The 24,270-nt window shown below is 37.3% G+C and overlaps 1 protein-coding gene across 11 annotated transcripts in view; it reads left to right on the forward strand.

Moving 5' to 3' along the window:
* The window catches only part of dmd (dystrophin), a 315,328-nt gene that overhangs the window by 147,516 nt on the left and 143,542 nt on the right, over window positions 1-24,270 (forward strand). For 10 of the 11 annotated variants that reach the window (XM_055008380.1, XM_055008391.1, XM_055008386.1 and 7 more), the window contains 8 exons: window positions 2,000-2,107; window positions 2,271-2,450; window positions 5,797-5,966; window positions 9,843-9,966; window positions 11,738-11,816; window positions 13,475-13,587; window positions 16,370-16,498; window positions 19,395-19,587. In XM_055008380.1, the coding sequence (XP_054864355.1) occupies window positions 2,000-2,107; window positions 2,271-2,450; window positions 5,797-5,966; window positions 9,843-9,966; window positions 11,738-11,816; window positions 13,475-13,587; window positions 16,370-16,498; window positions 19,395-19,587 (1,096 nt within the window). Of the gene's footprint in view, window positions 1-1,999; window positions 2,108-2,270; window positions 2,451-5,796; window positions 5,967-6,058; window positions 6,091-9,842; window positions 9,967-11,737; window positions 11,817-13,474; window positions 13,588-16,369; window positions 16,499-19,394; window positions 19,588-24,270 lie in introns of those variants that run through there. The other variant, XM_055008388.1, reaches the window with a different exon arrangement.

The raw sequence follows: 24,270 nt of genomic DNA on the forward strand, positions 1-24,270 counted from the left end.
CACAGACAAAAAAGATTTACCAGAAGATTTAAAATGAAATCCTGGTTGTTCTGCATTGCTGTCAGAAAGCAGCAGTGATGAAACTGAGCCCTGGTGCTAGATGCTGCTAGGGCACATAGGACTTACATATGAATTAATGTTTGTTATATCCAACCCAAACAAGTTCACTCAGTGCTGATGAAGTCGGTCATGCAGGTCTGCAGTTGTAGGATATTGTTAGAAACCCAACAGTACTCACCACTCTTGGAAGTTTTCCCCTTCAAAAAATGAATTCTGCTCAATGTAATTTGTCTTTTTTTTTCTTCTTTCATGTCAGAGTTTCAAACTGAAATTTGACCCTGTTCTTCTGTCATGTTGGATTTATGTATGGGTGACTATTTCCGAGTGACGCCACAAATTCTAAAGCCACTACAAAATGTTCACCTGATTTTCTTTAACCCTCCTGTTTTCTGCGTTTACGGGCACCAAAAAATATTGTTTCTTTGTCTGAACAATATTCAAAAATTCAGCAAAAAAATCCCCCAAATTTCTGAAAATGTGCAAAACCTTCAGGAAGAAAATTCCAATAATTCCTTAAAAGTTTCCCTTAAAAATTTATTTTTAAAAAGTCCCCCAAATTTGGCAAGAAAATTCTTGTAAATATTTTCAAAAAATGAGTAAAAATATTCCAAAAAAATGCTAAAAATATATAAAGTGATTCCATATATATCAGTAAAACTTCTAATATTCTCTGGAGAACATTCACATAAAAATCAACCAAAATCCAGCGAAATTCACTGGATTTTGGTAGATTTTTATGTGAATGTTATTAAGAAACATTTTTAACATTGAAAATATAGTTTTTAACATGTGAAATAGTTTTTTTTCCCACATTTTCAAACTTTAAAACGGGTCAGTTTTCACCCACAGGACAGCAAGAGGGTTAAGTGTGATTGCTTCAGTCCCACAGACAAGTACAGACTGATGACTCCACAATGGCTCTGAGACTCCATAAGAACTGCATTTCATTTGATTAATTATTCAGAACATGAGGAAATGCACTGGCTTTAATTTCCCCCATCCTCTGGTTAAATGCTTGTTCAAGTATCACCACATTCTCTGGGTGCAAATGAACTGTCTGAGGGCTGATAACAGGCACATTACCACGGTGATCCGCTGTAAACCTGAGAATGCTGCTCAGAGAGCTGAATCAAATGGAGACCACTGCTCTCCTTCTGTCTTCTCATTCTCTTTCCTCCCTTTTTCTGCTTACTTCACACCTCCTGTCTTCTACTACTTTTCTCTTGTTTTCGATGCTTTCTTTTTCCTTCTCATCTTTCCTGTTTGGTGTCTCTCGTCTCCTCCTTACTTCTTGATCCTCTTCATCTTTCTTCTCTCGTCTCCTCTTTTTCTTTAATGTTCCACCTCCCTATCCTTCTTGTTCCCCGTCCCTCCTGTCTTCTTTTCTTTATTGTCATGCTCTGTATTTTCTTCTTTCTGTCCCCCTCCTCTCTTGCTTTTTGCTTCTTCTCTTGATTACCTTTTCTTTTCACTTACCTTTCTTCCCTTTCCTGTCTTCTCACCTATTTCCCTTTTCCTCTATTTTCTTCTTTCATTTTTGTTTCCTTTCATGCTCTACCCCTCTTTTTTCTTTTGTCCTTTCCTTTCCTGACCCCTCATCTTCTCTATTCTCCCCTCCTCTACTTTTCTCATTCCCTCACCTTACCCTGATTTCTCTTCCACTTCTCCTCCCACCTTTGTATGATCCTTACTTCCCTGTTATTTTCCTTTTCTCATTTCTTGTCTTTCTCCTTATCTGTCGTCTTTTCTCTTCCATCCCCTCTAACCTTCTTCCTTTATTTTCCACTCTCCATTTCTTTATATTCCTTTTTTCATCTCCTTTCTCTGCCTTCCTTATCTTTAATTTTCCTTTCTTCTCCTTTATTTTCTTCCCTTGTCTTTCTTCTTTGATCCACTCCTTTTCTCATTATTTTTTTATCCTTGTTTCTCCTCTTCACAGTGTTTATTTGACTCCTGGTTGACTCAGAAGGAGGAGCTGGTTCGCTCCATTAGGACGTCCAACCTTAAAGACCAGGCAGAGATGGTGGCCTGCTTGCGCCGTCTTGCTGTGAGTCTTTGTGCACCAGAGCTACTATATAAACACATACATGAAGCTGCTTTAGTGCATCTCCTGCACAAACCACACCATGCATGTTTGAATAAAATCCATACATTCTTCCAGGAAGGCTTACATCCTCAGCATATCTTGTGTGTGTTTTCTTTCCCGCCAGACGGTGAAGGCAGATCTGGAAGTGAAGCGTCCCACTATGGACAAGCTGTGTTCCATGAGCCAGGACCTGCTGTCCAGTGTCAAGAACAAAGAAGTGGCCAGCAAACTGGAGGCAAGACTGGAGAGCTTCGCCCAGCGCTGGGATCGACTGGTCCAGAGTCTGGAGACCAGCAGCACCCAGGTACGCCGATGCATACTCAGTTAGGTGTATGTACCGGACTCCCAAGGATTCGTTTTGGTGTGCTGCAACAATGACGTTACTGGGGCTGGGACTATAGCCCTCGTGTCGTCCTGCGGGTCAAAATTGACCCGTTTTAAAGTTTGAAAATGTGGAAAAAATATATTTTCACAGTGAAACTTCTGATGTCCACATTTTCAACATTTTTGGGAAATTTTTGAAAATTTTTTGGTGGAAAAAAAAAGAAATGTCAAAAAAAAATTTCTTAAGAACATTCACAAAAAAATCAACCAAAATCCAGTGAAATTTGGTGGATTTTGGTTGATTTTTTTGTGAATGTTCTTGAAGAAAACATAAAGTTTTACTGATATATATGGAATCACTAGATATTTTTAGGATTTTTTTTGGAAGATTCTTCTCAATTTTTGAAAATATTTACAAGAATTTTCTTGCCAAATTTTTTTTTTTTTTTTTTTAAATAACACTTTTAAGGGAAACTTTTAAGGAATTATTAGAATTTTCTGAAGTTTTTCAAATTTTCAGAAATTTGGGGAATGTTTTTGCTGAATTTTTGTATTTTTTTCAGACAATGAAACAATATTTTTTGGTGCCTGTAAATGAGGACAACAGGAGGGTTAAAATAAGTGTGCTCATAGTATGCATACGCCATTTCCACAGATGATGGGATGTCAGGCCTGCCAGTTAGGTGACTGCACTTCATTTAATTCACTCGACGTCCCAGCTTGTGATTAGGTACTGGAATTAAAATCAGCTGGAAGTTGAAGTGCGCCGCTGTGATCTTTCCTGCTTTACCAGAAGATTTAAAATGAAATCCTGGTTGTTCTGCATTGCTGTCAGAAAGCAGCAGTGATGAAACTGAGCCCTGGTGCTAGATGCTGCTAGGGCACATAGGACTTACATATGAATTAATGTTTGTTATATCCAACCCAAACAAGTTCACTCAGTGCTGATGAAGTCGGTCATGCAGGTCTGCAGTTGTAGGATATTGTTAGAAACCCAACAGTACTCACCACTCTTGGAAGTTTTCCCCTTCAAAAAATGAATTCTGCTCAATGTAATTTGTCTTTTTTTTTCTTCTTTCATGTCAGAGTTTCAAACTGAAATTTGACCCTGTTCTTCTGTCATGTTGGATTTATGTATGGGTGACTATTTCCGAGTGACGCCACAAATTCTAAAGCCACTACAAAATGTTCACCTGATTTTCTTTAACCCTCCTGTTTTCTGCGTTTACGGGCACCAAAAAATATTGTTTCTTTGTCTGAACAATATTCAAAAATTCAGCAAAAAAATCCCCCAAATTTCTGAAAATGTGCAAAACCTTCAGGAAGAAAATTCCAATAATTCCTTAAAAGTTTCCCTTAAAAATTTATTTTTAAAAAGTCCCCCAAATTTGGCAAGAAAATTCTTGTAAATATTTTCAAAAAATGAGTAAAAATATTCCAAAAAAATGCTAAAAATATATAAAGTGATTCCATATATATCAGTAAAACTTCTAATATTCTCTGGAGAACATTCACATAAAAATCAACCAAAATCCAGCGAAATTCACTGGATTTTGGTAGATTTTTATGTGAATGTTCTTAAGAAACATTTTTAACATTTCTTTTTTCCACAAAAAAAAGTTCAAAGATTTCCCAAAAATGTTGAAAATGTGGACATCAGAAATTTCACTGTGAAAATATATATTTTTCCCACATTTTCAAACTTTAAAACAAGTCAATTTTGACCTGCAGGACGACACGAAGGTTAAGCCATTTCTGTGTATGAGCCACAGAATGGGAGGGCAGTTAGAAAACACAGAGAAATGGACTAACACACTCTTGAGCCACTATTTGCTGACAGTAAGAACCTTATGATAGCACACAAACACACACAAACGCACACACATTCGTCCTGCAGCAGATAACAAAACCCATCATGAAATTGCTGCTCACCACTAGTTGAACACATCTCTCATACTTGTCCATTGTACTCAGTCAGATAAATTGCAGATTGACCTCTGCAGACACTGAAGCACACGTTTCCATGGCAGCAAGGATGTCCCGGTAGTTGCATTCACTGCTACTCATCACTGCCTAAACCAGGGGTGTCAAACATGCGGCCTGCGGGTCAAAAGCGGTCCTCCAGAGGGTCCAATCCGGCCCTCAAAGTGTAAAAATTCCAGAGAAGACATTAACTGCAGATTGTAAATTAGTAAAACTATAAATTTAAAATCATTTCCAGACCATGACAAGTTGTTTGGATCATGAAGTTAAATACTAGATTGTTCATTGTTCTTTTGTCATTTTGTGTCTCATTTTTCTAATATTTTGTCTTGTTTTTTTGTCTTTATTTTGTCTGACTTTTATCGTTTGTGTTACCTTTTTGTCGCTTTGTTTCTCGTTTTTGTCGTTTTGTGTTATGCTTTATTATTTATTGTCCTTTTTTTGTCGCTTTGTAACTTTTTTGTCTAATTTTTTGTCACTTTTTGTTTTTTTTCGTGTCTTTTGTCTATTTTTTTTGTCATTTTGTTTCTCACTTTTGTAGTTTGTGTGTCATGTTGTAATATGTTGTCTTGTTTTTGTTGTTTTTTGTCTTTTTTAAAATGTAATACTATATGGTTCAGTTCCAGATAGCTGTGACTAAATATTTTGTTCCTTTGTAGACACTCTGTGATCTGGAAGTTGTAATGTGTAAGTGATAAACTGAGACATAATGTTGCTGAAATTGAAGTTATTTTTCTGAAGAAATTTCAGGCTGTTCATAATGTTTGGTAGAAAGATAATTCCTTGAATGTGAACATTTTCAGAATGTACTTTTTTGCATTAAAACAAAAGGAAAGATATGGAATTGTCATTATTTATCGGTTATAATGTTGTGATTTTGTTGGTCCGGCTCACTTCAGATCAAATTGGGCTGAATGTGGCCCCAGAGCTACAATGAGTTTGACATTCCTGGCCTAAACTAATCTGAACACACAATGAATCAGCAATCACCTATGAACACACACAAACACGATTACTCTCTGTTTTCTCTCTGTGTGTCCCAGCTGTCTGAGTAGCCACTCATCACCACTTATATCTACATCTGTAGCCCTTCCACACACCCCGCCTGACATTGTGGTTGTGATAATGTGCGATTCATGAAATTCATCCTTGACTCATTGCCTCTCAAGGACACTCTCCCGCTCTGCGTGTGTGTGTGTGTGTGTGTGTGTGTGTGTGTGTGTGCAGATGTCAGAGTGTGTTAAGTGGTGACTGGGGATCTGTATAATGCTGACAGATCCTTGTAAACTGACACGGACTCCTGCTGTTTGTCTCAATGTTTATTTTCTTTCTTTCACGTTCAGCTGTCATCGTCTGTCAGCGCGGCCCAGCAGTCCGAGATGACCCACTCTGTCACGGCGACCGTTACCAAGGTGACGACGAGGGAGAAGGTGGCGGCCGTGCGCCAGACCCGAGAATCGCCGCCACCACAGAAGAAGAGGCAGGTGGTGGTGGATTCTGAGCTCAGGAAAAGGTGGGTGTGCTACTGATGGGATGGAAGCCTCTACTCAGAGCACGATTTGTAGTTCTGAGGTGTTTTCTAACTTATGTTAAATATTCAGTTACATGCATCCCTTCCTGCTGTCGTATCTCTGCAGGTAGGTGATGAAATGTTGCAGAGGCTGATAATGAATGTGTGTGATGGTAGCAACACAGTGAAGTAGAGAAGTAGGAAGTCTTAGAAGTAGATCTATTGTGTCCTAGAAACATTTACCCAAGCACTGTACATCTGCAAACGGCTGACTCATACTTTAGTTAAATACTTATGCTTATGTTATATAATAGAATATACACTACCGTTTTAAAGTTTGAAGTCACTAAGAAATGTCCTTATTTTTGATAGAAAAGCATTTTTTTCAATGAAGACAACATTAAATTAATCAGAAATACAGTCTAGACATTGTTGATGTGGTAAATGACTATTCTTTTAACTTTTGAACGGTAGTGTATATTTTTAGTGTATTTTTCATGATATTTTTACTATATTTTACTATATTTTTACTGTATTTTTTTACTATATTTTGCTATTTTACTTTTCAATTTCTGAATAAGCTCATTTTATTATTGTTTTGCTAATTAGAAGGTGGTTGTTAATAAATTCAGTTATTTAGTTGACATTTTAGTGATATCCAGTTATTTTTTATTAATAAGTGATTGTTTCCATAGTAAATAATTATGGAATTTGTAAAGACATGATCATAATGACCATAAAAAAAACATTAGTTTTCATTTTTAACTTTAATAAAAATGTATGCAAGATATATTCAAAAGTCCCTCAATTATATATTGACCCACCTACAAAGTTTTCAGATGTGACTAAAATTAAGAAGTCATGTTGGTTTTGATAATGTTTCAGGTAGGGCTGCCACAAACGACGCGTCGACTAATCGCTTGAGCACGATACGTCATCAAAAGCGGAAGTGAGCGCGCAATGCAACAGAAATCACCGTCCGAGTGGAGCGCGGAACACGCATGGACATCCGCGCTGTATCGTGCATATATAGTATATGCATATATTATATACGCACAATACAGCGTGGACATCCGCGTTTACGATACAGCGCGGACATCCGCGCCGCATCGTGCATATACTATATATGCACGCTACAGCGCGGATGTCCATGCGTGTTCCGCGCTCCACTCGGACGGTGATTTCTGTTGCATTGCGCGCTCACTTCCGCTTTTGATGACGTATCGTGCTCAGGCGATTCGTCGACGCGTCGTTTGTGGCAGCCCTAGTTTCAGGTAACTGCCCAGACCTTTGCTGTTAAAGGATAAACCGTTCTTTACAGTGGGTGCTTTTAATTTTGAAATAACTTTATAAACAGAATGTTTTTATTTGTTTTGGGATTTTCTTCTTGTTTTACACTCCTGTTGTCATCATTTACGCAAAAAATATTGTTTCCTTGTCAGAAAAAAATCAAAACATTGAACAAAAAAAATCCCCAAATTTCTGAAAAATTGCAAAACCTTCAGGAAGAAAATTCCAATAAGTTGTACTTTAAAAAAATCCCCCAAATTTGGCAAGAAAATTCTTGTAAATGTTTTCAAAAAATGATTAAAAATCTTCCAAAAAATCCTAAAAATATCTAAAGTGATTCCATATATATCAGTAAAACTTCTAATATTTTCATTAAGAACATTCACAAAAAAATCAACCAAAAAGGGATTTTGATTGATTTATTTGTGAATGTTCTTAAGAAAAATTTTCAACATTTCTTTTTTTCCATCAAAAAATGTTCAAAGATTTCCCCAAAATGTTGAAAATGTGGACATCAGAAGTTTCACTGTGAAAATATATATTTTTTTCTCCACATTTTCAAACTTTAAAACAGGTCAATTTGACCCGCAGGACGACACGAGGGTTAAAAGCCCTTATCATGGTTCCAGTGTGACTGATGTGGACTTCAGAGCATCATATTTTCCCTCATTTTGAACAAACACACATAGCAGAGCTACCAAGATGTTCCTGAAAGGCACTTCACACTTTTCATGTTATATAGAAGCTGGGAACAGACTGGACTGTAGCACCGTGTTAGTGTGAGTTGTGCTGATCTCACAGGAGGCAGACGTAGCACAGGACTCCTGGAGGCTTTACAACTTCCCAATGTGTTCAGCAGAAAGCAGCAGAAATCCAAGCACCTCCAAATACAGCTCTTTTCAATTCTAAAGGTGTGGACGTAAATCTCCTCTTCCAGTCTCTCCTCATGACCAGCATTTGTTTTCAGCACCATTTGCTTTCATGTACAGTCAGCATGCTTGCATTTTTGGCCTAAGTGTCTGCAGAGAGGCTCCTGAGATCTGGGGTCGATGATAAAATATAGGTAAAGCATTAAGTTGCGAGCACGCTGATGCAGAATGCATCACTTGAAGTGGTGCTCGGCAGCGTTATTTCACACTAATGTAATTGTAATGGTGGTCTGACAGGAAACTAGACCACGGCACCTCCTCCTGGATCCATTTTCAGGCTCTGAATCTCGCCCATGACAGGAGATTGGAGCCAATCACAGAGCTTTTCACTGGTAGGATGAGATTCCACAGTCAAAGTAGGATGTGGTAGAGAGGATTCTGATCCGAGAGGCCACAAATTAATGTCAACTTTCAGCTTGAAGCTCATGTTGTGGGAGGAGATTAGGACACATCTCTATGCTGTAGCTTTAAAGGAATATTTCAGAGACTGACGAGTACTGATCCACAAACTAAAGGCTTTACAGAGGAAGATAGCTCCTTAACATAGTTTGCTCCTTTACAATTTATTAATGATTTAACCCTCGTGTCGTCCTGCCGGTGAAAATTGACCTGTTTTAAAGTTTGAAAATGTGGGGGAAAAAAAAAATTTAAAAAAATTTCACAGTGAAACTTCTGATGTCCACATTTTCAACATTTTTGGGAAATATCTGAACATTTTTTGTTTAAAAAAAAAGAAATGTTAAAAAAAATGTTTCTTAAGAACATTCAGACAAAAAAAAATCAACCAAAATCCAGCGAAATGTCACTGGATTTTAGTTGATTTTTTTTGTGAATGTTCTTAAAGAAAATATTAGAAATTTTACTGATATATATGGAATCACTTTAGATATTTTTAGGATTTTTTGGAATATTTTTACTCATTTTTTGGAAAATATTTACAAGAATTTTCTTGCCAAATTTGGGGGATTTTTAAAAAAAAAAAAAATAAATAAAATTATTAAGGAATTATTGGAATTTTCTTCCTGATAGTTTTGCAAATTTTCTGAAATTTGGGCATTTTTTTCGCTGAATTTTTGTGGATTTTTTTCAGACGAGGAAACAGTATTTTTTGGTGCCTGTAAATGAGGACAACAGGAGGGTTAAACTGGTAGAATACTCCTGTTCCTAAAGTATCTGAGAACTTCTTCCATCATTACAGCTCCGTTACTCTTCAGTGAGAACATACAATACATGGTTTTTACTGTAGTGCAAACTCTAAAGATTCCAAATTAGAATTTCCTCTTTGTTCATTTTAAATAAAGTAATTAAATAGCTGGATTGATCAAGACCTTGATTGTTGGACTACTTCTCGTCTTTAACTGAATGAGGTAATGAGGCAAGGATCTACGTCTGGGGTAAAGACGAATTATGATTGGATATTGTGTCAGAAGATGGTTTCCAAGTAATTTTTTGTCCACAACCCAAAGATATTCAGTTTACTGTCATTGAGAAGTGAAGAAAGGAGAAAATAAGTCATATTTAAAGAACTGGAAGAGGAAAATACACTTTTTTTCTCATGAATTGTCAAAATATTTGGTGATTAGTTCAATAGTTCTAAGGTCTACTTATTGTGTGTTCAGATAGCTGAAAATGGTAACGCTGAGTGTGTGTGCGTCACCAGGTTCGACGTGGACTTTACAGAAGTCCACAGCTACATGACCCGAGGCGAGGCCATCCTGCAGAGCCCGGAGTTCTCGGTGTCACGCAAGGACGGCAGCATTCAGGAGCTGTATGACAAAGTGCAGGTAAAGACGCCGTGTCTGTGTGTGGTAGAGAGACGCCCCACAGAGGTTAATCCACTGAGACGCAGAATGCTGAAATGACAAGTTTCCATCACACAGTTGGGTCATAAATAAATTTTACCTTCCATACAGCAGTCATACCTGAGAGGGCTTTCTGAGTTGTGATTATGGGGGCAGGATAACGCTGATGTGGCTCAGCGGTAATCAGATGCAGCACTAGTGTCCATTATGAGTGTGGAGTTTTCAGACTTTTCACTACTTTGGTTACAGGATTTGTCCTCTAAAGAACGAGGCACAATAAATAAAGAAAACAGAAAGAATAATAAAAAACAACTGTCTGATTGCTGCGTGACTTAGCACAACAGATAAAACATGAAAACACCCTGTAACAAAACACAAAAATAGATGAAAAATGGAATCTTTCCAAATGACCAAAGGCAAGGCAAGTTTATTTGTATAGCACGATTCATACACAAGGCGATTCAAAGTGCTTTACAGTGGCAAAGAAATACATTCAGAAAAAGATTTAAAGATAGACATACATTAAGATCATAGACATAGAACATAAAAGTAGACATTAACACTGTAAAACCCAAATATAGAAAAAAATAGCAAAAAAGAAAATAAAACTAAAAAAGTCAGAATTATATACATATATGCACACACAAACACATATATATAATATATGTGTATATTATGTGTGTGTGTATATATATATATATATATATATACATATATAATATACACATATATAATATGTGTGTGTGTGTGTGTGTGTGTGTGTGTATGTATGTATGTTTAAACTAAAGTATAGAAGAAAATTAGCAAAAAACCTCTCTTTTGATATATATAAAACCCAAATGTAGACAAAAAAATAGCAAAAATCAAATAAAACTACAAAACTAAATTTAAATAATAATAATATATAAACCCAAATATAGAAGAAAAAGAGCAAAAATTATATAAATTTATATATATGTGTGTGTGTGTGTGTGTGTGTGTGTGTGTGTGTGTGTGTGTGTGTGTGTGTGTATGTGTATATATAGATAGATAGATAGATAGATAGATAGATAGATAGATAGATAGATAGATAGATAGATAGATAGATAGATAGATAGATATATGCAACCTGACTTCTGACTACAACTGATGGTCCCAACCCCATTAAGAAGGCAAGAAATTCCACAAATGAACCTTGACAAGACACACCTGTGAGGTGAAAACCATTCCAGGTGACTACCTCATGAAGCTCATTGAGAGAATGCCAAGAGTGTGCAAAGCAGTCGTCAAAGCAAAGGGTAGCTGCTTTGAAGAATCTAAAATATGAAACATATTTTGACTTATTTCTCACTTTTTTATTACATAATTCCATGTGTTCATTCATAGTTTTGATGCCTTCAGTGAGAATCTACAACATAGTCATGAAAATAAAGAAAAACCATTAAATGTGACGGTGTGTCCAAAGTTTTGAGTGGTAGTGCAGGTAAAGTACGTTATAGCACACTTTTTTGCATACATAGTTTAGACCTCATTCTGCTTTCTCTCGCTGTAAATGTTGCAGCAGAATCAGATCAGAAGCTGAGGAAGCCACAGGGTCTCCTATTCTTTGAAAGTAGTCCTCTGTGGAGTGGACATTGATTATTTCTTTTGAGGGTGGGGGTTATTCTTTCTCAGTATTAAATCTAAATTTTTCTGCTGTCGTTTTGTTGTTATTTTGTCAGTCTCTTGCCCGTTAACTTCCTATCCCTCTCTCTGCTCCGTCTCTTTGCTTCAGGCGATCGAACGAGAGCGGACAGAGAAATACCGAAAGCTTCAGGAGGCGACGCGGACAGCACAGACCCTGGTCGAGCAGGGTAACGTGCACGCTCACACGCTCATTCACATGCATGCACACACATGCACGCACCCACACCCCGTCTGTACCCATGGCAACGCCTCCACCTGTCCCACCCTCTTCCCTTGTCTCCATAGAAACACTGACAGAGAGAGGAACAGGCAGAGAGAGAGAGAGGGAGGAAGGATGCTTCTTCTCGTCTGCCCTCTCCTCTGTCCTTGTGCAACTGAAAACACATAAACACCACATTTATACTTTCCGCTTCTCTTTTCCTGCGCTTAACCTTCAGCCAATCAGAATTGGCCAGAGTGATCCGCTGCTTACTGATCAGAACTGTGTGAGGAAGTGGCAGAGAGAGAAAAAGCTCAGTCATACAAATGCATGACATTTTTACACAGTGCTGTTTTAATGTGATATAAACTTCCACTGAAATGTTAATACATGAAATAATGTGGGGGAATCTTATTCAAGCATATCAGTAAGGCACTGCAAACACTGTGTCATTAACAACAGTAAGCATTTGTATAAAAAAATCAATTGTTATCACATGTAAAGGCTTGAATTTGTATCATTCCAAATACTTTCTTATACCAACTCCATCTGTTTCTCCTGATGATGTGAGTCTTTAAGAATGGGTCACATGCATTGGCGAGTAAGATGTTACAGAAAAAATTGTTCCAGTGCTTTATTAGAGTTTAATTAGTAAAGGTAATTGTCTACACTATTTTCAAATATTTGTACATTTCAATGAGAAGTTAATATTTTGTGAAAAAGGCTTCTGTTTTTACCAAGAGCTGGATGAGAAGATCAGTAACACTCAAATATTAGTAACATTTCATTTATTGTCACTTGTTGCAGTCACATTTAGCCAATTCTTAAAGAAAAACAGATAAAGCGTCAGGAAAAGACACCTAGAATTCTAAGCCACAGCTTCAGTTCACCACTAAAATAAGGTTAAGTACTGATTTAGCTGGAAAATTAGCATAGATTTCCTGAGTTTAAAAACTGTAACTACAGAAAACCACTACTTTGGCGTATTCCAACACAAAACTGCACAACAAAACTTTTAAATTGTGCATTTTGTAAGAAAACGTGTTGGTCATTGAGCTTTTGATTTGCTTATAGGTGCCTTCAAATCTAAGCTAAATGGCTGCTAAATATTTTGCTAATAAATCCAAAGCCTTTCATATCCAACTCTGTATCTAGCATCATAACACATGCAGAGATAGAAAATTAAACATTTGCTTGGTTTCCAAAGCGACAGCCTACAGTTGTATTTACTGACCATTACCAGCCAGCTGTGAGCCTCAGGAACTTGAGAACCGCTAATCAAAGTTAGTAGAGAAGCTGTGAATGTCTCATGAGCTGGATTAGTTCAGGCAGTGGTGGGGGCTTGGCAGTCATTTTTGTCATTTCAAGTTTGTTGATGTTGCATATTTAATTTTTCTACATGACATGTATGCAATGTATGACTGACAGCATCAAATGCCTTTTTGAGGTCAAGAAAGAAAAGCTCCCACAGTAGTGATCCAGCTTCAATTCTCATCACTGAGCAGGTTTTGCGTTGGAGCTAGGTGTGGTCTCTCCTCCCCTATAGGTGACATTCATCAGTTTGTGTGTATGTTTTTATGTCGTCCCCAACAAAGAAACCAATTGTCCTGTGTAAACTGTGTGCAGAGGGGACTCGTGCTGAGGACATTGCACAGGCAGCAGAGCAGTTGAACCAGCGCTGGGTGGGATTCTGTGCCCTGTTGGCCGACAGACTGGCATGGCTCGCTTACCAGACAAAGGTAGGAACACAGACTGTATACAGACATGCACGCATGTCCACTCAACATCAGTATTATGCAAGTTGATCATGTCTGGAGAAGCTCCTCAGATATCCACATTCAATACAGAACTGAGGGACTTTTGAAGTCCATGGGATATATCTTGCATATGTTTTTATTAAAAGTAAAAAAAAAAAAAAAAAAAAAAAACCAACTAATGTTTTTTCCATTTTCATTATGATCACGTCTTTACAAATTCCTGTTACGGCAGGTTCAAAAAGGCTCAGGAGCAGGAAATGAAACACCAGCGTAAATGTTTTAACAATGATTTTATTCACAACAAGAAACTCTATACAGGAACTGGAACTAGAATCTTCAACACAGAAGAACTAAACTAATAGAACTAAAAAACAAAACCCATCTAGAGGTACAGAGGAATAACTACATGAACATGGAAACTGAAACTAAGGTTAACCCACATATGGTAACACCAAGGCAGGGAAACAACTGAAAATACAAAACTAACCCAGCCTAGACTACCAGTAATTATGAGCTGAAACCCCAGACTAAAGCTATCCTATGCAAAGCATAAAATACATCAAGTTAAATATGGAACGCTGATTGTTTATTCAACGTATTAACAATACAAAGAGTCTGGTGATACTAGGGCTTGGAGACTTAGCTGATGAGCTGAGAACAGTCCTTTCGGTTCGACTTCATCCAGAACTCTCCCTCCAGGCGTTCACCATGTGCTTGGTAAGTCGGTATCAGTAGAACCCGGTTGTGGCAGATGTTTCCAGAGGAAGTCCTCTTCCCAGGTGTACGTTGATGTGCCCAGGTTAAGCTGGCGACAGGTGGAGATCCTCCGGAGAACAAGGCAGAATCTGTGGTAGGGCGGAAAACCAGCAGACGAAGGAACCCAGGCAACTCAGCAGGCAGGAATCAGCTTTCTAAACACAAAAAATAGAATTACTGGCAATTTTAGGCTGGTGGCAAAGACCATTCTACTCCCAGCACTAACTGGAGATTAGACGACAGTCCAGCTTCGAATGACTGGTGCCATCTGCTTTTATAGAGACGTTCAGAGACCAGTCACTCAGCTCCACCTGCAGCTCGTCTGCTGATTACGATGTACCACACCTGCTGCCAGCTTCACCAAGAACACACCTAGGAGAGAGAGAACAGGAAGCACTACCACAGTCCACAGCCTTAAGCTGTGGCTGTGACAGTTCCATAATTATTTATTACAGAAACAATCACTTATTAATAAAAAATGACTGGATATCACTAAAACATCAACTAAATAACCGTCCCAATTCAATAACAACCACCTTCTAATTAGCTAAACAATAATAAAATGAGCTGATTCAGAAATAATTTTCTTTTATTAAGTTGAGATAATCATGACAGATATTTCTTTTTTGGCAGTATATCAAATTTTAGAAAAAATTGAATCTGTGTCCAAGAAATGACTTTCAGCTAAGTTCCCCATTCCAAAAACACCTCTCAAGGAAGTGTGTTAGTCTCAGATCACATGACCTGCTCCACATGATGTCATTTCCTCCTGAAGAAAAGACTGGCCAGACTCCAAGGCTTTCTGACTTATTTAATATAAAGTAGTCAACAGGTTTACTACAATATCTTTAGAAATAACTTTCAGTTTCAATTTTACTCAGTTGTATATATAATATTTGGAAGAATCTTTCTGTAAAAATGCCATGTGGTGTTTGGTTATAGGCAGCCATGTAGATTTTAGGCCTGAAAACAGCAAAAATGTCAACTATGATACAGAAAGTCCTGAAATTATATACTGACGCCACAATTAGTTCCAGACTAGTTGTGATGCTCACAAATATCTAAGAATTATTTTAACTGTTGCAACATCCCTGCAATCCACTGGAGTTATTGTAACGCAACAACAAATAACTTGAATGAAGTGCAGTCTGATAATGCACCTCTAATTGGATCTAAGCTAATTCTTTAGATTCTTTCCCTTTTAGAGCCATGTTTATCCAGCCATGTGTTTTCTCTTCTGATGCATGTTAGCAGAAACCTGAATTTCACCATCTGTGTCGCAGCAGCTAAGAAGACTTATTGAATACAGGAGGTCCTCGACTTACGTAGTAGTTCCGTTCCTACGGTGTGACGCAAGTTGATTTTCGCCGTAAGTTGGAACTCCGGTGAAAATGTAAACAAAGCTGTTACGTGTGCATTACGATATCGATCAGTTTACTTATTTGTACAACTACTGTAATGACAGACAGTCATTAGCTCATACTGAAATACAACTTGGTAGGAAAATACTGGTGAAAATGTCAACTGTAGTTCTGAAGTTGGCGAATGTAGCATCATCCAATGTGGCAGCAAATATAAACAACACCGTCTTACAGCGCCACGTGACTGCTGTACATACAGTATTCATCCGCTCCACTCGCCAGCTAGTTCCACTGAACCGGTTCCAACATAACAACAAAATGCTGTACGTTAAACCGAGGATCAGCCCGTAATCAGTTCCAACGTTATGGCGAGTCGACGTAAACCGAGGACCTCCTGTATGTGTAACTAAGAATATATGCTATTCAAGCCTGTCTCTTTAGCTCTTTAAACAACAACTCTTCTATCCATTTGCTGTTGTTCACTTTCAGATTATCACAGTGTGAAAGGTCTGGTCGTTCTGGACTTGTCATGGCACTCTACTGTAGACCAGGAAGGTGTTTGTGCAATAAGACAGATGCTGTGTGGGTGTTTGCTTGTGTCTTTGTGGGAATTGATCCTTTTTTTCTAATTGTGATTGTGTGTGCAGGTGCTGGCCTTCTATAGCTTGTATGAGCAGTGTGAGCAGGCGGTGGACAGCAGTGAGAACTGGCTCAAAGTCCAGGCGCCTCCAGCGTCTGAACCAGAGCCGCTCAAAGTCCAGCTGGATCGATGCCGGGTGAGTGAAGGAACACATTCCAACCCTGGCTTTGTCCATGACGAGCCACACCTCTGACAAACTTTTATTTTTGCACAAAGAAAGTCAGTCTCAGGATGTTTTTTTCGACAAATTGTTTTTTTCTTCCTCATTTCTTCACTTTATCTTCATAGAGTCTCTTTATTTATTTGGCTTGCTTGAATTTATGTGTCTTTCCATGCACCTATTTGTCACAGCGCTTTTCTGTAAGTATTTTTGTCCTTAAAAAACACTTAAACCAAGTAGTGGAAGAAGCACTCAGATTTTAATAAAAGTAGCAACTCAAATCGTCTTCTGCTCGACCGTCTATGATTCTCCCGAAACTTTTTTTAAAATCATAAACTGTGGATATTTAACATGGTATCTGTAAAAAAAAAAAAATACATTGAATTAAACTCCTGGTCGACCTACTTTTAAGTCGTTTTTTCACACGTTTCACACGAAGTTTGAAGGTAACAGTATCTCAGGAACTGTCAGTGCAAACCTTTATCATCATGTCATTGATTCAGGATCTTCAGTGTTAGACAAGTGAACAAAATGTGAAAAAAAAAGATAAATAAATTAAGCTGTCTTGAAAAATTGCATCTTTTACCACACATTAAAAACAAACAAAAAGTCAAATAGCAATATTTTTTTAACCATATGTAGTTGTGTGTCACAATAATGTACAACATGTAGAATCATTTGTGTATTACTTTATAGAGGTCTGAAGTTTCAAAATGGTTTTCTAAATACAACTTAGGAAATTATTCCTTTACATGCATGTGTTTTAATTTTGGGAAACCTTTAATATTCACTGTATTTTTGTATTTATTGGAGAAGATGTTTGAAGTGAAACTCTTGAACAGTTACCATAAACAGGCACTAACTTTCTGCACATAGTCCATTTTGTGACATTAGTCTTGAAGGAAAGTTTATTCTCAAAAAACACAATGCAAGACATTCTATTGTGATCTAATTAGAAGAATAAATTTCCCAGTAAAGTCATTAGATTACCATTAAATGTTCATCAGGCCATCAAAATCTCCACTATCACAGCAGATCTATGTATTTGGTTTTGGTTCTATTCGGCTGATATTATCCTAATGACCCAATGCAGTGATAATTCCCAAAGAAATTAAACACACAATAACTACATGATGCATCTCCAAGAAACCAAAGTTCATGGCTACAAAATAAAACATATTTAATAATGATATTTGTAGTTATATTTTGAGAGCAACTTTGAAACTCTGTACCTCTTTTTAGTATTTAAATTTAAGTATTCTCTAGTTTTTTTGTTTTGTATTATTGTGACATGCTATTACATATTGGCGGCTAAGTTATTTATTTCTTTTTTCATATTTTAACTTTATTTTTACTTTTATTTGTATTTTTTCAAATTTATTTTAACCATAATCAGACAATATTTGATCTTCCTAAAATATTGTAATCCAAACATAGATAAAATAATATATGAAAAAATATATATCTGCATATTGAAAAGTATTTGATGTGGTATATCAAAGTAAAATTACACAAATGTCTTTCTAAATATCCTTATTTTGTGTTATAAAAATTTCAGGGAAATCAGAGATAGTCGGGCAAAATTCTTTTAAAAATGTGACTGTTTGAGATGGAATGACCCAGATAATATAGTATAGATATACTAAATTCAAATTGATTAGAGAACAAAAATATTTTTACAAAAATATACTCAAAGTGGCCAACTGCAGAATATTATACACACATTATATTATTGAATTATGATTACTAATTCCTTGAAGTCCTTGAAGTGTTTCTCTTTTTACCCTCGTGTCATCCTGCAGGTCAAAATTGACCCGTTTTAAAGTTTGAAAATGTGGAAAAAATATATTTTCACAGTGAAACTTCTCACATCCACATTTTCAACATTTTTGGGAAATCTGTGAACATTTTCTGATGGAAAAAAATAAATTTTAAAACTGTTTCTTAAGAACATTCACAAAACAATCAACCAAAATCCAGCTGGATTTTGGTTGATTGAACATGTTTTGACTTATTTCACACTTTTTTGTTTACTGCATAATTCCATATGTGTTTATTCATAGTTTTGATGCCTTCAGTGAGAATCTACATAAGTAGTCATAAAAATAAAGAAAAACCATTAAATGAGAAGGTGTTTCCAAACTTCTGACTGGTAGTGTAAGTTGGAGTGACACACTAAAAGTTGTCTGGAGGCTAAATCTATAATAAATTTGGATGGACACAGCTGTCATTTCAACTCAAAGACACAATAGTCTTAGGCCAGAGGTGATAAGCCTGTTTATTCTACCTGCTTGTGAAACAAAGGACACATTATATTAAAAACTGTAAAGAGCCTCAGGATTAAATTTGCCAGTATTGTTATGGTAAAAAATTATAACAATAATAATAATGCACCATTCAATTACAGAACGCTTGACAGACAGCAATAATAACAGATAATATATACATATTGGCACAAGCGTCTGCCTTTTTGCCGAACTCCACGCTAACAAATGCAGTAATTAGTCTCCCTCGTTGTCCTCTGTGCAGTTTGGGAAATACTTCTACAGCTGTATTTCAGTTTTGCTGAGCTGGTCTAATTTCCTGCTTGACTTCTTGTTCATTTGCACTTGAAACTATGTTCAAACATTTCTGTAAAATAAAACTGATGAAGTAGAAGGTTAATGGAATGGAACTTTAAAAATGAGAAAAAGAAAGATACTTTCCCAGAGGTCACTTTTTATTGGACTAGTCCATATGTAGCGGAGTAGTTCGATTGATTTTATTCCCCACACACACGATCTGTATGGTGTAGGAGTTGGTAAATGCGATGGATTAAAACTCTCTATCCTCCTCCGTGAACTGACCCTCTTTCCACTCCTCATCTCGGCAGGAGGAGGTGGCTCGCCTGGCGTCCCTGCAGCCCCAGGTGGACCTCCTGGAGAAGCGACTGAAGGAGCTGAAGGAGGAGAAGGAAGGGGACGAAGACCCTTCGGCCTTCCTGGATGCCGACATCAACGCCTTCAAAGAACACTACCAGAATGTCCTGGAGGACCTGAGGGCCAGAGAGAGGCAGCTACAACTGGGTGAGAGAGAAGAAACGCTGATTTAACGCAGCTCATTTAGTGTTTACTATATATAGTATGGTGTATATATAGTTTATATACACTTGTAAAGACCATTTATATCCTGGTGGCATTTCTGAGTGTTCCAATGACTCCTATAACAAACAAGAAAAGCACTCAGACAGCGCTGTACTCCTTCAAGGCTGTTCATTCCCTCATACGGCATTGTCAGAAATGCAGTATTTGTTTTTCCGTATTGCAGCATTTGTTTATTAGTTATTGTTGATGATCAGAAATCACGGCAACATAGAATGTGGACATTTAATATAGATGAACCCCCAAACAAAATGACTTTGCCCTAAGCACAGGCGTGTGTTCTGCATGTGTATGTTATGTACGGATACCGAATCGCATGACCTAAATATGTAGCGGGCGGCGGGAACTGATGGGACTCAGAAACACCCCCACAATTTAATCAGTTGTTCCTTGTATGATTTCCAATGGATAAGTCCTGATAAGTCTACAGCGGTGGATTTGTAGTAGGATCACAATCATGTGATCGTCCACAGGCAGCTGACGTAGTGTTCACTTGTTGTCATGGTTACAGTGACGCCGTGCTGCTATCACACAATGATACAGAAATCTTTAACAAATCCGTGGATCCAGACTAAAAGCTGCATCACTGCCAAAATCTAATCATTTGGTCCTTGTGTCATTTCTGACCTTCTCTGAAAATTTCATCCAAATCTGTTTGTCCGTTTTTGAGGAATGTTGCAAACAGATTAAATAACAGACGGACAGACAAACCAACGGCGATCGTCATATTACTCCACTACGTTTCTTGGTGGATTACAAATAAATGCGTCTTTGTCACGAAAACTATCATGTGCTTTTCTTTCCTCATGGGTTTTTTTAAGGGTTTTCTGTAAATATGAGGTCAAAAATATAAATATAGTAATTATTAGCATTGCTTTTGGCCATTTGCACCTCAACTAGGCCCTATGGATACCATCCACAAGCTTCTGTTTGTATCTTTGATCACTACTCTTGATGCAATTGGTGCAATTCAAGGAAATTTGTTGGCTTTTGTTGTTTCTTCATCACAGTCCACAGGGTTCTTGATGGTCTTTAAATCAGAACTTTGGGTAGGCCAGTCTAAAACCTTAATTCTAACCTGATTTAACCATTTCTTTAACCATTTTTAATGTGTTTGGGGACATTGTCTCATTGGAACCTTCTGGCTGTAGATTTAGGTTTGCCTAAAGAAAGTGAAGAAAGTCCTGTTTTATTATTCCTTTTACTTATCGTAAAGCCAGAAGCCATTATAAATAGGGAATGACTCTGACTCTGCCACCATTGAAGAAACTCCACATACACTACCACTCAAAAGTTTTAGAAGACCACAATTTTTCCAGGTCTTCCAGTGTACAGGTTGCCACAGTATTTGCTGCATTTTTCTCAAATTTAAACGATTATTTTTGAAATACTTTTAACAGACTCGGACATCATTTTTATTATGTATGACACCACACCAGCTTGACTGTTATATGTGGGAGTTTACCAGTGCTGCAGTTGTTCTAAATAACTCATCTGGATGTGAAAGTAATAGCATTAAAAAGTTTTGATTGACCTCGGGGCATAAAGTCTCCAAAACACTCACAACAGCTAAGCGTTGACAACTGGCTTAAAAACCAGTAACCCATACATTACTTACAATTATATATCATCCTGAAACTGAGAAAGGATTGATGAGGGTTCAATGGCAGGTCACACTGTATCTTCTTCACATCAGACAGATGATCCCTCATACACAGATTCAAGGTTTATAAGCTGTAATTGAGTCATTTGTTACTCAGCAGCTGTCTTCAGGTTGAGTTTCGAGCTTCGTCACAGCTGTGAAATATAGCGGTATATTTTTATTTTACTCTGTTAAAGTTAGATTATCATCACACATAGACAAAAGATAAAAGTCATGATTTTGGCCTTAGAAAGTCATAGAGCAGTATTGACATAAACAGCCAAGCTTTGAAAAAAGGTTTGTTGGGAAGTTTAAAGGCTCTTGACAGGTACATTACACAATTGTACAGTTTTGCTGATTATTAATATTTGTTACTAATCTTACATGCAATCTAGAAAACTATCATACACAGAACTATACTATATTAGTTTAATAATATATCACCAATTAAAAGCAACATTATATGTGCATCTTAACCACACAATCAAATGACATTGACTAGAAACAGAGGCTATATTGTGAAGCCAGGGCATTTAACTTCTTAGCTCTTAGACACACTTTTCTTCATTTGCTTTGCCCTCTACAGTTTGATTTAGAATTCAGTATTTGTCTTATTTATGTCATCGCAAACTTAGTTTCCTAAATATCTAAGTCCCAGAGCTTATTTTTAAATTCTATTTAAGAAGTAAAAGTGGGTAAATCGTCCATATCTGTCTGGTTTTATGTCTCTTTGGGATCAGTTTGGTCTTCTCACAGAGACCTTGGACTTGCAAACAAGAAATATTAACAGCTGCTTCCTATGGGGGCTCTGGCTCAGGCAATGGCAATAAAATAGACACAAAAACATGCTTGCACTTTGTCACATTCATTCCAATGACTGCCTGCTGTTTATATTTTCTTGCTTATGGAGTTTAGAAGTGGGAGGGATCAGAAATGGTTCCAGAAGAGTTTTCTCCATTAAGGATTCATAATATCCTTAATGTTTGCTGAATAGAATGACTGAGGACTCTTCTGGATGATGCAAAAATCATCTAGTTTTGTGCTAGTTTCAGTTATTTTAACTCAAATTTCATGTCAGAACACCAGCAGTCAGAAAGAAGTCCTGTTTGGCTTGGTGTAAATGTTACACTGCCAAGTAGCCTCAGACAATTTTTAGCTTCCACCCCCGCAGAATGAAGTTTGTACCTTTGCTTCATCAAAAAACTATAGATTTTCAGTGTCATTAATGGTTTGGACTGATGATTGAACCTAGAGTTTTGTGCTCATTCAAGCAGTAGAAGCAGTAGAACAGCTTCATTTCTCGACAACCCTGAGTTCCTCCAGTGATAAAAAATGAATGTGAAATTAGGAGCACCTGAAAGACTTCTTTCCACATTGCAACCTTACCTACATACAGTTTGGGAGTTTTGAGCAGCTGTCATTACCCCATCTAGTGCACAGCTTTATCACCTATAATTTATAGTATGAAATAAATAGATTTTATTAATACAGCTACAAAAAAAATTAAAAAATCTGGATTGATGTTCTTGTCTCTTGTCAGCTGAGCACAACCTTTAAATTATTTAGGATTTCAAATTGTTGATCATTAGTACCATCATATCTTACCTGACTTCCATGTAATATTAAGTTATCGACTTAATTACTCTGCCAAGGAACGAAAGAGATATGTGACGATCAGCATACGTCTGTCTGTCTGTCTGTTAGCAACATTATTCCAAAACGTTTCAACAGATTTGGATGAAACTTTCAGGGAAGGTCAGAAATGACAAAAGGACCAAGTGATTAGATTTTGGCAGTGATGCAGCTTATAGTCTGGATCCACGGATTTATTAAAGATTTCTGTATTATTGCCAGATAGCGGCACAGCGTCGCTGTAACCATGACAACAAGTGAACACTACATCAGCTGCCTGTTGACGATCACATGATTATGATCCTACTACTAATCCAACATTGTGGACTTATCAGGACTTATCTGTTGGAAATGATACAAAGAACAATCGATCAAATTGTCGGGGTGTTTCTGAGTCCCATCAATTGCTGCCGTCCCCTACATATTTAGGTCACATGATTCGGTATCCGTACATAACGTACACATGCATAACACACGCCTGTACTCAGCGCAAAGTCATTTTGTTTGTGGGTACATCTATATTAAATGGATACATTCTCGTGCCGTGATTCCTGCCACAAATTTTTTCAAGATTTCATCCGTCGGAAATGAAACAACGACTGAACAACCTTGGAGGAGTACTGCTGTTGCTGTTGTCAACAATGCAGTGTGATCATCTGATTATTTAGGAATGAAATCCATAGGGATGGCTCCATTGGCAACCACCTACCTCACCTGATGATTTAATCAATAGCAAGGTACCTAGCTGGCACAGATGGTGGCCGTCTTGAAATACTCCATTCTACCAGCAAACAGTCATACAGACACAGACTTTGTTAAGTGAAAGTAAGCCGCACTCCACATTTTCCATTTAAGAGTCCTCAGGCCCATGCTCTTGGCTCTGTAGAGAGGATACTGTAAGTGTCTGTTCATTTCCCCACGGCTGAAAGTCGGCCTTCACAGCCCATCGTAGCCCACTCACTGTATCAGACAGACAGGAGTGATAAATGTCTCCACCCACAAGAGCAACAACAACCCTACAGTCAGCACAGACACACTTGTTTTAGTTGTTAGAGAATGAACTGAGATCATGGAAACACATTGACTGCCAACAGCAATGTCCACAGTGTGGGTAAAACATAGATGTCCTTTCAATTACATGGCGTTTATATATTTGATTTAGCGCAACACAACACGTGTGGGTAAAGTAAATAAATAAAGTGTCACTTTTTATGCTGCATAATAGTGATTGTTTATTTCCCAGGCTGAGCTAAAAATCAAGTCAAAGGTAGTAATACTTTAAAACTACGCATTAACACTGAATAAACTGTTTTGGAACAATATTACAGCACAGG

This window comes from Amphiprion ocellaris, chromosome 24 (assembly GCF_022539595.1).
Source record: "Amphiprion ocellaris isolate individual 3 ecotype Okinawa chromosome 24, ASM2253959v1, whole genome shotgun sequence".
Lineage (NCBI taxonomy): Eukaryota > Metazoa > Chordata > Actinopteri > Pomacentridae > Amphiprion > Amphiprion ocellaris.